General features: G+C 36.0%; 1 protein-coding gene across 1 annotated transcript; it reads left to right on the top strand.

Moving 5' to 3' along the window:
* The first annotated feature begins 7838 nt into the window (after positions 1–7838).
* LOC130222342 (uncharacterized) lies at positions 7839–10583 on the top strand. Its single transcript, XM_056454931.1, has 2 exons — positions 7839–7895; positions 9464–10583. The coding sequence occupies exons 1-2, from the start codon at positions 7881–7883 to the stop codon at positions 10454–10456; spliced, it is 1008 nt and encodes a 335-aa protein (XP_056310906.1). The 5' UTR covers positions 7839–7880; the 3' UTR covers positions 10457–10583.
* The last annotated feature ends 5590 nt before the right edge of the window (positions 10584–16173 follow it).

Consider the following 16173-nt stretch of genomic DNA (forward strand, 5'->3'; position numbering starts at 1 on the left):
CCTGTGCTTGTGAAGTGAGTTTTTTTTTTTTTTTTTACACAGTCTAAATGTTATTTGATCTACAACATTACCAGTTAATATAGTGCATACGTTTAGTAGGATGCATTAAAAAAAAAATCCAAAAAAAGTTTAGTTTTCTGTGAAGATTTTTTACTTGCTTGTTTACAATGCTTATGTTACTGTTTTAGTTGCAGTTAATGATTAATAAACACAAGAACTATTGTTGAGAAAATAGTCTGAACCATCCATATTACATCCTTTGTATCCTATCATTGTATATGTTTTGACAGAGTAAAAAATTGGTATGTTGAAATGTATATTGAAGAAAAAAAATGAAAAAATAAAACCTGTAATTTTTCACATATCCTGTCATTTCTTTACAAAATTTGCCAGCTTTATGTAATATTTTGTATGAGTAGTCTACTCCTACTTAAAATTTGTAATATAGACAATTTTAAAAAAGATGTTGGTTTCAATACAAAATGCAAGTTTATAACTCATTAGGTTATGTAGATCCCACACACAAAATAATGGTTAGAGAAAGAGAAAAATTAAGTTAAGTTTATGTGAAAATTTTATTTCGACAAATATAAAAATTGAGTAAGTTCTACAAGGCCTAGTATTGTTTTATCTACATAATAAAGCTATGCAAAAAAATTCATTATATTTTTTAAGTAAATGAAGCAGAAAATTTTTATCAGTGTACAGGCCAGAGCCATGATACATGCATCACTAAATATGCTAAACATGGCGCAGATTAATGCTTGCACAGTAAGTACAACAAACGGTTCCCTTATAATGCAGTGTTTTCACTCTTTCAAAAGTAAAATTGCATCAATTGCTGTAAAATAATACTTAAAACTACTATTTATACCAGGGGCGTCCAAACTCAGTCCTGGAGGGCCGGTGTCCTGCATATTTTAGTTCCAACCCCAATTAAGTGAGGTTTATTTCTAAACTAATTTCAAGAGGATCACGTGCTTATGATTTATCACAGCCGGTCTCGTATTAAGCTAATCAGTATCATCCAATCATATGAGCCATAAGCTACTATAAATAACCACAATCTTCAGTCCACTTTATCTTCGTTTGGAAGAAACCCCCCTTTCCTCCCCATTCTCCTCCTTCACTTTAGATCGGGCGGCACGGAGGCCCAGTGGTTAGCACTGTTAGCCCCACAGCAAGAACACTGCCAGCCCTGGTCCTGCCAGGTCAGTAGGTGTTTCTGTGAGGAGTTCGTATATTCTCCCCGTGTCCACGTGGGTTTTCCCCGGGTTCTCCGGTTTCCTCCCACCATCCAAAGATATACATAGTGCATAACAATCAAGCATTTGTCTAGCCCCCTTTTTCCTCACGTGTTCCCTTAGGTGCTGCAGATGGAGAGTTCTGAGATCCACCGAGCTCAGGCTCCCCTCTCGCACTGCAAACGGGAGGAAGCCCCGGGCTCGAGGATCCCTTGAGCTCGGGGCTCTCTCCCGGGACAGCATGCCAAACAAGCTTTTGATGAATCATCAGCTAAGTGTGAACTCTTGAAACACAGCTGAACCAGCTAATCAAGCTCTTTTTAGATATACTAGAAACTTCCAAGGAGGTGTGTTGAAGGAAGTTGGAGCTAAACTATGCAGGACACCGGCCCTCCAGGACCGAATTTGGACACCCCTGATTTATACCTTTCACTATAATAAAAATGACTATTTTGCCTTATTAAATGATTAACTTCATGAATAAATTTAATCCATTAAGATGTCAGTGTAAGCCATGACGCAATAAAACTAAATTAAAACCACATCTAAAAAACCTCACAGCTATGGTAAACCAAGCTTTTTTGTTTTTATAAATAATCTGGCTAAATTTAGTTTTACACCATTACCGTAATTAAAAACTGTATTCTGTATACTGTATCTGAGGGCTTGTACTTCAAAATACTTAAGTACAATTGCCTATTCTTCTTCTTTTGAGAAATTACTATAATGTTTACATAAATTCAACCCAGGCTCAGTCTGAGAACGTAGTCCCGGGGACGTTTCTGGAGACCGCAAAATATGTCCCGGGAGGTACGTATTTTGCAGTTTTTGTTTTCGCGAATCCGCGAGAGACCGCTGTGCGCGCTCTCGCCCGCGCCGTCCTCGCGTAAACCCGCTAGAGGCCGCTGTCAAACGGCCTTCCGCCTGTCTGCCTGGATGACAGAATGATTGACCGTGCGACCGGCCAATCGGCTGACCCACCCATCTTCGTCCCTAAACCCAACCAACGACGATTCACAAAAGCCGTCCAGAAAAAGAAAAGCCCTCGTCCGGTTTTTACCACGTTTTTGGATTTTGACCACATTCTCACCCTTTGACGAACTTTTCTTTCCTGATTTCTGGAACCGCTCTTCCCCGGGCTCGAACCCGGTCGTCGTCGTGGTCAGCCCCTCTCTGCGCCTCGAGTCCGCCAGAGTACACGAAGAGCTAACCGGACAAACTGGTTGCGGCGGGAAAGCCCTCCACACGGAGGCGAGCGGCCGGCCGGCAAGCGCCGAAAGGAAGGGCGTTACACCACCCCGCAGCGTTCGCTTAAAAAAATGAAATGCAGCCGTACGTACCCCCGGCTACGTATTTTGCGGTCTCCAGAAACGTCAGCGGGACTACGTTCTCAGAATGAGCCTGGGTTGCATAAATTTGTCCTGAAATGCAGAGTCAGTCTTTATTCCTTTAATTTTTCTTTGGGGGAGGGGGGGTTGGGGTTGTTAAAATTAACATACAGTATTTGCCTTTGATCAATCTATAAGCCAGTGTGCTTATTATTCACATTAGAAGAAACAAGTTTTCTTTCACTACCACCATGACTCAATAACAGCATCCATCTGATCAAAAGTGCAAGTCAGCATTGTGGTTTGATTTCTACTTGTCATTGTCTTGAATCATTGCTATAGGATGTGATGTATTTTTGAGCTAAGTGAAACACCACCGGAGGTTTGTGGCTTGGAGAACACTGAGCTGATTCAGCTCCAGTATCCGGTTGTGTCATGTTTACACACAGCTGAGTAACTACTAAATAAGGCAAATAATACTGACTAACTTGTCGATTGGTTAGAATGAATATATCCGTCTTCCTGTGGGGTATAAAACTAAAGTTGTTGTCAGTCCATCTGCAGATGCTCTGTTTGAGCCCCTGACTTCCTTGCAGGAATAAACATCCTATTTATTTTATACAGTGGATTTTGCTCTTCAAAGGCACTTCAGTGGAACTGTGTGATAACACAATACAGTAGACTAGATTGGTCTTCGCCAGAACATCAGGAGAGGATCTCTCTTTGCTTGATACATAAACCTCAAGGAATGGCAGCCAGAGTAAGTATTGTATTGTAATTTTAGTAATGTATTTTAGTAAAGTAACGTATTGACATTTTAAATTGTCTAACGTGGCTACTTTAAATAAGTAGGTAAAATGAGTTGACAACCTGTTTTTTTTTAATTAGGCACAAAGTTCACTTAATCATTTTAAAACAGCAGGTTTACTCACTTTTAAGTAAAGTCAACTAATCACTTTAAAAGCAGTGGGTTCACTATTTAAGTCAAGTAATCACGTTTTACAGTGCACTTTGAAAAAAATAAGTAAATATGAAAATTGTTTTATAAGTAATTTTAGTCATCAGTAAATAGGATATACTGGTTTTGGATTTGCCCTTGATATTTAAACTACCATATGTGACAATTTCCATTATTGCTGCTAAACGTGCTTTACCTTGTGTCCCTTATATTATTCTGCAATGTTCATTGTACATAAAAGTTGTACTGTACAGTATATGGTGTGTATTTAACTCGACTAAAAGGGCATTATCTTCATAGGCAAACTACAGGGAAGGATTGAATGCTCGAAACAAGTATCAATCATTCTTTGAAGGAGAACATGTTCCAATAGAAGGTCTGAGATCCAGTGACATGAAAGGAAAACCTATTTATTACTATGCTAATAGAGAGATAATAGGCTATCCATCTTCTTTTGAATTTCACATCACAGAAGTGGCTCATGTCACTAACAAGACAAGTCTTCCCCAGATCTGGGACTCTGAGGGATTCAAAGGTCTTGATGAAGATTCCTTTTCATGGTGGAGCCTTAAAATTAATGATTGTGATATTCAAGAAGCTGAGGAGCTTTTCCTTGAAACAGTGTTTCCAGAGAGAAGCAAAGAAGCTAAAGCAGCTCAGCAGCCATTCATGAAACTTCTTGCCACATCTCCCTTGTTCATCAATGAATCCTCACGCTACGGCAACTTCCGCTTCACGTTTCCTCTGTCTAAACTGATGGAGGCCTACAAACAGCAGAGCTGTGAGGGTGATGAGCCGGTGCTTAGGGTATATCAGACCAAAGTCTTCAAGCAGGAGATTGAGTATGTTGTGCTTGTTCACAGCCCTCAGTTTAATGAGAAATTCAAAGATTTCCCGCTGCTTACACCCAAAAACTCAATGGTTGCTTACGATGGACATCAAATTACCTGGAAAGCACAAGGCATTTGTAAAACACACATGTTTAAGCTGTGTGCTTTTGAAGACACATTAGAGGCAACACCCTCAACTGGCGAGTATTATGTGTGGGATCAGGTCAGCTTTGTCTTTCACACCCCTGAAGTCCTCACCTTCCTTAAAAGCAAGCTTAAAGCAAGCCTCAGCTGTTGTATGCTGGATTCGATCATCAATCTTTCCCGTGGTGAAAACTGCTATTCCATTAGAGAGGCAGAGAAAGTCATAGAGATGCTGAAGGACGATGAATCAGAAAAAGAAGATGAAAAAGAGGAACAAAAATCTGAGGAGGTCAAAATGGAGACTGAAGGTGTGCAACTCTTGTAGGTAGTTCTTGCTTTTGCTTTTCTGACTAATAGCTTGTGGGAAGGTGTTTTTTACGAAAATGCAAATATTGCATGATGCAATGCATTATTAAAGGGGTTGACTCTGTTTTTCAGGTGCTAGAATATTCTTTCATGCTTGGGGGTTTGAAAAACGCATTATTTTTTGCATAATTCTTTTACATTATTACAATACCTTCTGTTTTTGATGAAGGCCCTATAGCTGTCCTACTGCGTTTCAGTAATGGTTTTATCTGTATGATGTATTGATTGATTTAAGTTGTGTCAATAAATCAGATTTGCTTACAGATGTTTGTGTCTCATTATTTTCTCAAGCAGTGGGCTGCTCATACTGAAAACTGCAATCACAAACACCACATACTGTAATCTTAAAAACAGAAAGAAAGTTACAAGAGCAGCTCTCTAGAAACTCACAATGTCTCTGGGATTTGATTATCAAAAACAACAACAATTGAACATATTGAACGTGACAGAACATTTATGCTGCCTTACTGGGACAATAAGACCCTTTGTACCCCTAGCCATAAACAGTTGCTTAAAGTTACCATACAATTTAAATATACTCTTCTTATTTATACATTTATATAGTAGTGCTTGTTATAAAGGATGCATCTGTGCACTTCATTTGCCCACATAATCTTTAATCAAATATCATACCCTTCTCTCCTCCCTCAAAATGCATTTTCTTCAATTCTGGTCACATGGAATGCCTTTAGGGCAGGGCTGTCAGTGCTTTAGGGCGAGGCTGTCTTTGGGGCGGGGTTCTGCCTTCCTGGTGTCCATTTGTCTGTCTTCCCTCATTTTGGTAGCAACACCCATCTTCCAACAATACAATTTTTCCTCAGTTCCACTTTTCTCCTCATTTCAGGACTGTTTGGAGAAAAAGGACACGCTTACCTTCCGTTTCACGGCTACTTTAAACACTCATTAGGTATTTCATTGATATATTTTAAATAACTAAGTAAATTTCTTTGGAAATAAATGCTGTATTTGTCATAGGATGAGCTCAAATCCTTATCGACTGTAAAGCTGTATGCTTAACTTTACAGGAAAATTTGAAAACCCAAGCCTATTTTACCTCAGATTTTAGACTTTTTTATGTAACTTCCTGTGTTTTTTACTTGCAGTTATTTACAGCAGTGTAAGACCTTTATGCTTATTTAATGGGTCATGTTCAATAGGTTGTTAGGGTCATTTGCATTTGATTTTGAAGGGTTAGCCCAATACTATCATGGTTAATGTTTAAATCAAAATATTTCCTGGCATATTTCAAAACCAGATTAGCAAAATTTTGAGAGTCTGGTTAATAAATTCTGTGATTTCTCACCCACACACACGCCACATCACCAGCCTGTGTCAACCATCTTATAAACACTTAGTCTGTTGCCATTCAAAGCTCTTGTTGCTAAGAAAAAGCAGATGAGTTTCAGACCGATGGCAGCACGAACATCACATCCTAAGACATGAGTCATACATCTAGTTTCTTCACTGCAGATTACCTCCACCCACTCGTTTTTTTAACAGCTACAGTTTTTAGTGGTCAAATGCCAGCAGATTTGCATTAGTAGTGCTCCATGAGTGCCACAATACTACAAAACTGCCCACCTAACCTGCCGTTTCACTGATACTGTGGATTTTACATATGCAAATCTGAAAACTATGCACTCCTTGTACAATCATTTTGAAACATTGCCTTGTGGTTGATGTTCTTGGAAGTTTCTAATTAATATGTAAATGCATGTATTTATGTACTTTTACATGTCTGCATGTGCCCTATTGTATTAACCCCACATGGGACAATTGAAATAGACAACTACAAACAAACAAAAAGAACATAAGGCTCATGTCTCAGAATTTACATAAGGCCATCTCAAATAGATATCTAACACAGTATATATGAAAATTTGTGTATATCACATACAGTTGAAGTCAGAATTATTAACCCCCTCTTTTTTATATATTTCCCGAATGATGTTTAACAGAGCAAGGAAATGTTCACAGTATGTCTGATAATATTTTTTCTTCCGGAGATAGTCTTATTTGTGTTACTTTTGCCAGAGTAAAAGCAGTTTTTAATTTTTAAAAGCCATTTTAAGGTCAATATTATTAGCCCCTTTAAGCAATATTTTTTCAATAGTCTACAAACCAAACCATCATTATACAATAACTTGCCTAATTACCTTAACCTGCTTAGTTAACCTAATTACCCTAGTTAAGCCTTTAAATGTCACTTTAAGCTGTATAGAAGTGTCTTGAAGAATATCTAGTCTAATATTATTTACTGTCATCATATTTTTGTGTTGGTTAATGTTTCTTTACACGGTCAATTGCCTTTTGGGATTATTTCCTACAATTATCAGATGATATGGGATGCTGTATGCACTTAATTGCGCTCATAAACCATTCAAGTGCCCTTCGTTTCCCAGGTGAGTGAAATTACATACTTGTATACAATGTCTATAAATGTGTTTGTTTTATTTAAGATCATTTATCATATATAACGTTCTTTAGAGCTGTAATGCACTCCAGAGTCTGACAGATTGATTAGCTGTAGACTCTAGAACAGTCATCTGAAGCGTTATCATACAGTATTATGCTGGAGTTGATCAATAGTCTTGCATTTACTAACACACACTATATTTGAAGTGTTTGGACGTATTTCATGCTTTCCTCCTGTTGAAAAACATCATAAGAACAATGTTTAGTGACTCAATGTATTACAGCAGTGTTTTTAAAAGTCTAAACACTTTACTGATATAGTGTACAGCCAAGCACATGTGGTCAGAACACAAACGAGTCGCAGGTAATAGAGTATCAAGCGTTTCTCCCAAAGTAAAGTCTGTCTGCCTGGTCCAAGCAAAATGCCAGCAGGTGTCTGTAGCTCCACTCACTCTCCGCCTCTTTGCCCCGTGAAGCTCCTCCCTCACAGGAGTGGCAACAAACACACTATAAAACTTTACAGGATCTCACTAGTCAGAGACAGAGTGGAAAAAGCAGAACATCACACTTCGCTTGAAGAGATAAACATCCCAATATGGCAAACAACACAGTGAGTAAACAATACTTAAACTCATAGCAGACACGTGTTATGATGGTTCTGTTTTAAAGCAATGTATAAAGTGTTATTGACAGAAGTGAGGTAGAGTTAGATTTTTTAAAACTAGACAAATACTTAATCGAGTAATGTAAAAGTACTAATATTAGTAATCAATAAAGTAAAAGAAGCTAATAAAGTATCTAAATGAGATGACTACTCAATAAGTAACTAGCTGCTGATGATCTAATTGAAATGAAAAAGTCTTGAGTTTCAGACTGCTTTAGGTTACACATCTCATTAAAAGTCTCTCTGTTCTGTTTAAATGATAAAAACCCCTTTAAAATAAGGTAAAGCTGTATATCTCAATCCTTTGTACTCTAACAAAGTTACATACATTTTTCAAATGAATATTTCAGAGAAATGTGCATGCGATGTATGTGCTTTATAGACGCATTTATTCTTAGATATGGCACTTTATTAAGACGTTGCATAAAATACTGAATGAAAAGTGTGTTTGTGTATATATATAGATATATACACACACGTATATATATATATATATATATATATATATATATATATACACATATATATGTATATATACACATATATATGTATATATACACATATACACATATATTTATATACATATACACATATATTTATATACATATACACATATATTTATATACATATACATATATATATATATATATATATATATATATATATATATATATATATATATATGTATATATATATATATATATATATATACACATATATTTATATATATATATATATGTATGTATATGTGTACTTGCCTAGCTATCTAAGAGGAGACCTTTGTGTTGTCACATACCCACTTACAGGGGACCTGGAGCCCTGTTGGACATGCCTTACATCATGTTAACAACAAGTGAAAAAGTTTTCTATTATTTATATATTTTTTTTAAATGTGACCAAGAGGGGGCCTGGGTTTGTACAGTATGTGTGCGTCTGTCAAAAATAGTATCTAATCTACTTCCTCTTTGTTACATGCCCAAACACTGTGGCGAGAGTCACTTTAGGAGGAGAAAGCATCTGACTTCATCTTGCTGATCAATCTGTGACTGTACAGCAGCTTCCGAATTAAACCCACGTGACCACACCCAGTTCCACAAGCAGCCAATGCAACATAGCATGAGAGTTGTAAATGCTCATAAAAACTATTTAGCCTATTAAAAATCTTGTTTATTTTTATTTGACAGTATGTAAAAGTACAGTACAGTGTATAATTATAGGCAGTTAAAGTTACTCTGAATGAATATTTGTTTAAATAAATGTGCAATGCTTTTCCGCCTCTGGTTAGTTAACACTTATTTTTAACAGTAGGATGCAATATGTTGTACATTTTTACATTAAATTAACAACTGGTGAAAGAACCAGTGCATTTAAATCAGTCATTCACAGCTTGCAATTACTTGACAAGTTACCTTGAACTTTAGTATAATAAATGAACAATCATACGAAATTGAAACGTTAAGCCATTTGCATATTTCTCTGCACAACACTGAACTTTTTCAACATTATTTTCACAGGTAAATATAAAATCCAGAATTAATGATCGACGAATAAAAGAGAACTTCATTGAGAAACAACACGTTAGCACAGAAATTCTGCAAACACTTGACGACATGAGAATAACGCATATGTATGAAAATTACCTTCATAAAAACATCCAGGATTATCCAACTCCCATTGAATTTCACATCACAGAAGTGGCTCACATCACCAACAAGATTAGTCTTCCCCAGATTTGGCGCTTTGAAGGATTCAAAGGTCTCAATAGTAATTCGCTTTCATGGTGGAGCCTGAAGATCAATGATGCTGACATTCAAGAAGCCGAGGAGCGTTACCTTGAAACAAAGTTTCCAGACAGAAGCAAAGAAGAAAGAGCAGCTCAGCAGCCATTCCTGAGGAAATTCACCACATCACCCTTGTTTAAAGACGAGTCACGTTATGGCAATTTCCGCTTCACGTTTCCTCTGTCTGAACTGATGGAGGCCTACAAGAAGCAGAAATGTGAGGGTGAAGAGCCGGTGCTCAGAATATATGAGACCAAACTTTTCAAGCAGGAGATTGAGTATGTTGTGCTTGTTCACAGCCCTCAGTTTAATGAGAAATTCAAGGATTTCCCGCTGCTTACATCCAACCCAATTGTTGCTTATGATGGTCAACAAATCATCTGGAAAGCTCAAGCCATTTGTGAAACACACACCTTAGAACTGGAAACCATTGGAAACATGGCAGTGACTCAACGAAAGGAGAGATATGAACATTATGTGTGGGATCAGGTTAGCCTTGCCTTTCACACTAATGAAGTCCTCACCTTTTCCAAAAAAAGGCTAAAAGCAAGCCTCAGTGCTTGTCAACGTGATCAGTATGTAAACCTGGATAAGTGGAAAAACACGTATGTACACAAAGACATATCCCTTGAAGAGGCTGAGAAGATCATAGAAAACCTGCAGGATGATGAACCGGAAGAGGAAAAGGAAGACAAGAAAGAAGAGATAAAAATGGAAGATGAATAAAGGTGTGGCAATTTTGTCCGAACATTTAGGGTTGTGTCCTGACAAACAGCCTGCGCTGAGATAAATACAAGTGATGTGTGCTTTACAAAAGTGATTGCATTACATTGTTCAAAATGGATAACCCTGAACAAACATTATTCTTTTTAAATCAAATGCTCTCTGTTCTTCCCTGATTTAGTCTGTGTTTTAGCCTCTTAATTACAAGATTACAAAAAGCTTCTATCTTGTATCATGCTTTCATTTACTTCAAGTGTATGATTAATAGTTTAAACAATAAATAATATCTGCTTATGATGTTGGACTTTGGCATTATTTTTGCATTATAATCACAAACATCACCTCTAATCCTATAAAGAGAGAGATTGAACGTATTGAACAACTTGTATAATATTTATTAAATGGTTGCTGCCCTACTGGGACAATGAAGTCCTTTGTACCCTAACGCAAATTATGAACACCGTTAAATACTTATTAGGTGTTTTATGGGATCTTTTAGAATTTCTAAGTAAATTTATTTGCACATAAATCCTGTATTTGTCATAAGGTGGACTCAAAGCTGGGTCGACCGTAAAGCTGTATGCTTAACTCTACTAGAAAGTTTGAAAACCTATGCTTATTACATGAATTATGAAGGTTTCTGTCTTATTTAATGGATCATATTTAGGGCCAGATGGAATCTGCTGATATTTTTTGCTATTTCTACTGAGAATTTTGTAAAAAATCTGCGGATTATGCAAATTGATTTTAGAAATATATTAACTAAAAACTTGATTAAATAAAAAAATAATACATTTTTAACTTTTATTTAATGTTTACAATACAAATCCAGTTAGATCCACTTATTTGGTAAACAAAGCAAGTCTCATATAATAAATCTACTTAAAGACTTTAGAAACTCTATTGTAAATAAATATGAACATTTTAATTTTACTATTATTACATCACAATAATATTAAAAACTGAATAAATATAAATTTACACACATTTACACAAGTAAATAAATAGACTCAATAATGGGCTAAAAATCTGCGGAAATCTGGAAATCTTGATATATGAAATGTTAAATAATACCTTTTAAACTTTTGTTTAATATTTACAATGCAAATCCAATTAGATCCACTAAATTGATAAACAAAGCAAGTCACTTATATATCTAATAAAGACAAACTTTACAAACTGTATTCTAACGAATCAAATGAACACTTTTATATTAGGCAATATTATTACTGAAATTAATAAAAAAAACTGAATAAATATAAATTTGCACAAATTTACAAAAGTAAATAGACTCAATGATGAGCTTAAAATCGGTGAAAATTTCGGATATTTGTTTTTCACATATTTCACATATGTCAAAGCAGTTAACATAATAAGACACATACCTCATTGGCCTCTCTAACTCAAGAGGAATAAACTTGAAGGGTTGCAGTTTTTCTCTTTAATGAAACTATAACTTCTTTGCACTTCTTGTAGGTGTAATCCGTACAAATGAGTCACTAGTGAAGCACCTCATGTGGCTGTACTACTTGTAGTGCATCGGAAAAATATCTTGAGTGCAACAATGAAATAATTCTCAATCTAAAAAAATAAATAAATAAAATAGGTTCCCCCCTTTTTATAGTTTTAGTTGTATAATTTTAAATGAGTTGACATATATTAACAAAATAAATATAACTTATTTATTGTAAGGTTTACTCTGGACATTTTAACTATTGACTTTTTAACTATAAAGTGCATATTTAGCCTGATCTCATGAGAAAACGTAAGTATTTGACGTTTTGACAGTTTAGTGGCTAAATCTTACAAATTTATACGAGTTCAGTCGTACGAAATTGTACGATTTTAAAAAGGAGGCGTGGCACCTAACCCCACCCCTAAACCCAACCGTCATTGGGGGATGAGCAAATCGTATTAAATCGTACAAATTAGATCGTACGAATTAGCCACTAATTCAAAAAGTTACGAATTGCCGTGAGATTGTGTTGGCATTTTTTAAGCCTCTGGTGCAGCTACACTGATAGAAAGTCAGACAGGGGGAAGCACGAACACCACATCCTATAATAAGTTGAGTCATACATCTGTAGTTTCTTCACTGCATCCTGTAAAAGTGGCTAGATGGACTATTTTTATATTAGCAGTGACTGATGTGTTATTATCTCGGTAATCATTGTTATGGTACACTCTCAGAAATAAGGGTAGGAGAGCTGCCACTGGGGTGGTACCTTTTCAAACGGTATTTGTACCGAAAATGGTCCATATTAATAGCTCAAGAGTACATATTAGAACCAAAAAAAGTACAAAAGTGTACATGTTAAAATTTGTAGGTACTAATATATACTTTTGAGGTACCATTATATGGTCCCTTTAAGTACAAATGTGTACCTTTTGAAAAGGTACCACCCCAGTGACAGCTCACGTACCTTTATTTCTGAGAGTGTGTAGACGGCCTTCTTTGAGACACTTCTTTTCATTCATTCATTCATTCATTTTCTTTTCGGATTAGTCCCTTTATTAATCTGGGGTCGTCACGGCGGAATGAACCGCCAACTTATCCAGCATATTGTTTTACGCAGTGGATACCCTTCCAGCTGCAACCCATCTGTGGGAAACATCCATACACATTTATTCACACTCATACACAGACAATTTAGCCTACCCAATTCACCTGTACCGCATGTCTTTGGACTGTGGGGGAAACCGGAGCACCTGAAGGAAACCCACACAAATGCAGTTAGAACATGCAAACTCCACACCAAAACGCCAACTGACCCAACCGAGGCTCGAACCAGTGACCTTCTTGCTGTGAGGTGAAAGCACTACCTACTGTGCCACTGCGTCGTCCACACTTATTTTCAGATTTTCAGTTTTTCGGTACAGATAAAGTTAGCCTGTTGTGATTCTGCCACCATGCTGAAGAATGGCCATTTGTAGCTCCGCCCACTTCTGAAAAGAGCACAATCTCATTTGCATTTAAAGCGGCAGTCATCAAAACACGACAATTAGGATCAAAGCCTAAAAGAGTCAGTTTAGAGAGTTAGAGAACGTTATCTGTGTGTTCACCTGAAAAGTTAACCCCAAAATGAAAAAAAGGGGTTCAAAACTTTGGACGTTTATTTTTTTTCCCTGTAAAACTCAGAAGATGTTTCAAAAAATGTTATAACCCTGTAAACACTGACTTTCATAGAAGGAAAAACAAATACAAAAGAAGTCAATGTTTTCATTTTGTGTCCAAGATAAAGGAGAAACTCATTAAGACTTAAAAACAAGTGAACGGATGACAGAATGTTCAGTTTTGGCTTGACTATCCATTTAAGCTGTGAATATTTTGATATGCTTTAAATTTGCTAATACTGTATGTATACAAATGAGAGTTTTTTAATTTAACCTCATTTTGATTTGGAGAACTCTCCTCAACATGTTTCAAGAGTTCACACTTAGATAATGCTTGACTATTTTAGCAGGTTTAGCATGCTGTACCAGGAGAGAACCCTGAGCTCGGAGATAGATGAGCCCAAGGCTCCCGCCTGATCGGTAAGCATTAGGAGGGATACGAGATCAGGTAGTTCTCGATAACTTCCAAAGAATAGACTGCTAATTGCGCCAGTTTGTACGTAGTAGGTGCTTGTGACCTTGACTTTTGTTGCATGTTTTTTGAGTGTGGGAGGAAACCAGAGTACCCGGGGAAAACCCACGCGAACACGGGGAGAACATGCAAACTCCGCACAGAGAGTTTAAACCAATGACCCCCTTGCTGTGGGGCAACAGTGCTAGCCACTGAGCCACCGTGTCGCCCGAACTTAGAATAGAGGAGGAGGGAGAAGAGATGATGGGGGGGTTTCCAAAACGAAGATGAGGGATGACGTTTAGGCTGGATATTTATATTAAATTTGGAATGATCTGATTGGCTAGTTATTGATTAGTGATAGGGTTCGGCTGTAGTCAATCCTATCACAGGCTCCTCTCGAAATTAATTTGTGAAACTTCATTTATTGGAACAAGCAGAATTACAAAAGTTATATCTATAATCTTGGTAGATGATTAAAGAGTTTACTGTAATGCATGACCGTGCTATATGCCCTATGAACACTTTTATTGCATGATTAAATTGTCATTATTGCTGATATTATCAGTATCGTTCTCATTAACTGTGCTTTAACTTCTGTCTCCAGTATTTTCCATAGACTTTGTATATATTGTGTATATCTGTCAACTAAATGAAAAAACAAAAGGTTATTTTGGTATATTAAATATATATGTTTTGTTTTTATTTGACTTAAAAAATTCTGTTAACTCCCTAAAGGTTCTTTGTAAGTAATACTGTTATTTAGTTGATGTGTGCGGATCTATGCTGCCCTCTTGTGTTCGCTCTCTGTGTTTATGCTGTTGTTTGAAGGAAAGCAGTTCCTGGAGGAAATCTGATGATGGATTTGATTGGTTCTCATCTTAACATACCCGGAATAAAAGGACGTGCTGGAGCACTGATCGAGGACTTTTGTGCCACAATGACTTGTTTTATGCATTAGTTTTGTAGGCCCTTGCGTTCCTTCAGCGTATTTCTCTGTTTTGCCCACCATCCACTATTGAGCACTGTCAGAGAGAGATAGAAATGTGTTTGGTATGTATAGAAACATTTAAGAGTGTGATTAATGTTGTGATTTAGTTTTGATTTATCTCCTGTCATTTCTTGTTTTAATTTGTAAGTTTATTCTTGCTCATTCATTTCCACCCATAACGTTAAGAATTGTGGTTAACACAATACACACTTGTAATGTAATACACACTTGTGAATAATTGTGAGAAGAGAAGTATGGTGATTGAAAGGGAGTTAGGTAAGTAATTGCTGTATTTCATTTATTATCTTAATTTTCTTTAGGTAAGATAGTTGGTAAATAAATATATTTTTGTTTGTTATTTTTGGCCTGGTCTTCCCCTCAAGATATATCCTTATCTCATGTAATAAACAAAGCTTGTTACATTCAAATTCTCTCTGGTATTGACTCTCTTTTGGACCCCTAGACGGCCATAACAGAAATTTGGGGCTCGTCTAAATCTCATCTGTTTTTTTTTTATGATTGTGAATTGTTTAGAGAGAAAAAAAGACTTGTCTGTCTTTTGTAATCTTTAGTATTTTATAAATACTAATTAATACTCATAAATCAGTGTGTAATGTGATATGAACATGTGTATTGAAAAGCTAGCATCACTAACACATATTAATAACACTGTTCATAAAAACTGCCATTATAATACAGTATATGTTTGTAGTGTCTACACATATATTTACAGAATTGTTATGACTGATTATAAATAATAATAAACAGAGTTATAATTCATTATACGCATGAACTTCAAAGAAAGTGTTACGATGAATTCATGTAATCATATAATATGATGTAGGATAATTGATTAAACATAATGGACAGTCGTATTTACAGTTTGTGACAAGCTCTAACCTCTAAACCTTAAACTTCAGCAGGGTAATGAAAAACAAAACATTGTATAACATTCATATGTGCAGTTGAAATCAGAATTATTAGCCCCCAGTAACATTTATTTATTTGAAATATATTTATCAAGTGCTGTAATGCTGTTTAACATACTTCTATGTTAAACATATCAAATGCAATCCAAAAGTAGTCAGATTAGGTTACTATAAACATATAACAAAAGTAATCTAAATGTAATCCAAAGTACATTAATATAAATATGTAACAAAA

This window comes from Danio aesculapii, chromosome 1 (assembly GCF_903798145.1).
Source record: "Danio aesculapii chromosome 1, fDanAes4.1, whole genome shotgun sequence".
Taxonomy (NCBI): Eukaryota; Metazoa; Chordata; class Actinopteri; order Cypriniformes; family Danionidae; genus Danio; species Danio aesculapii.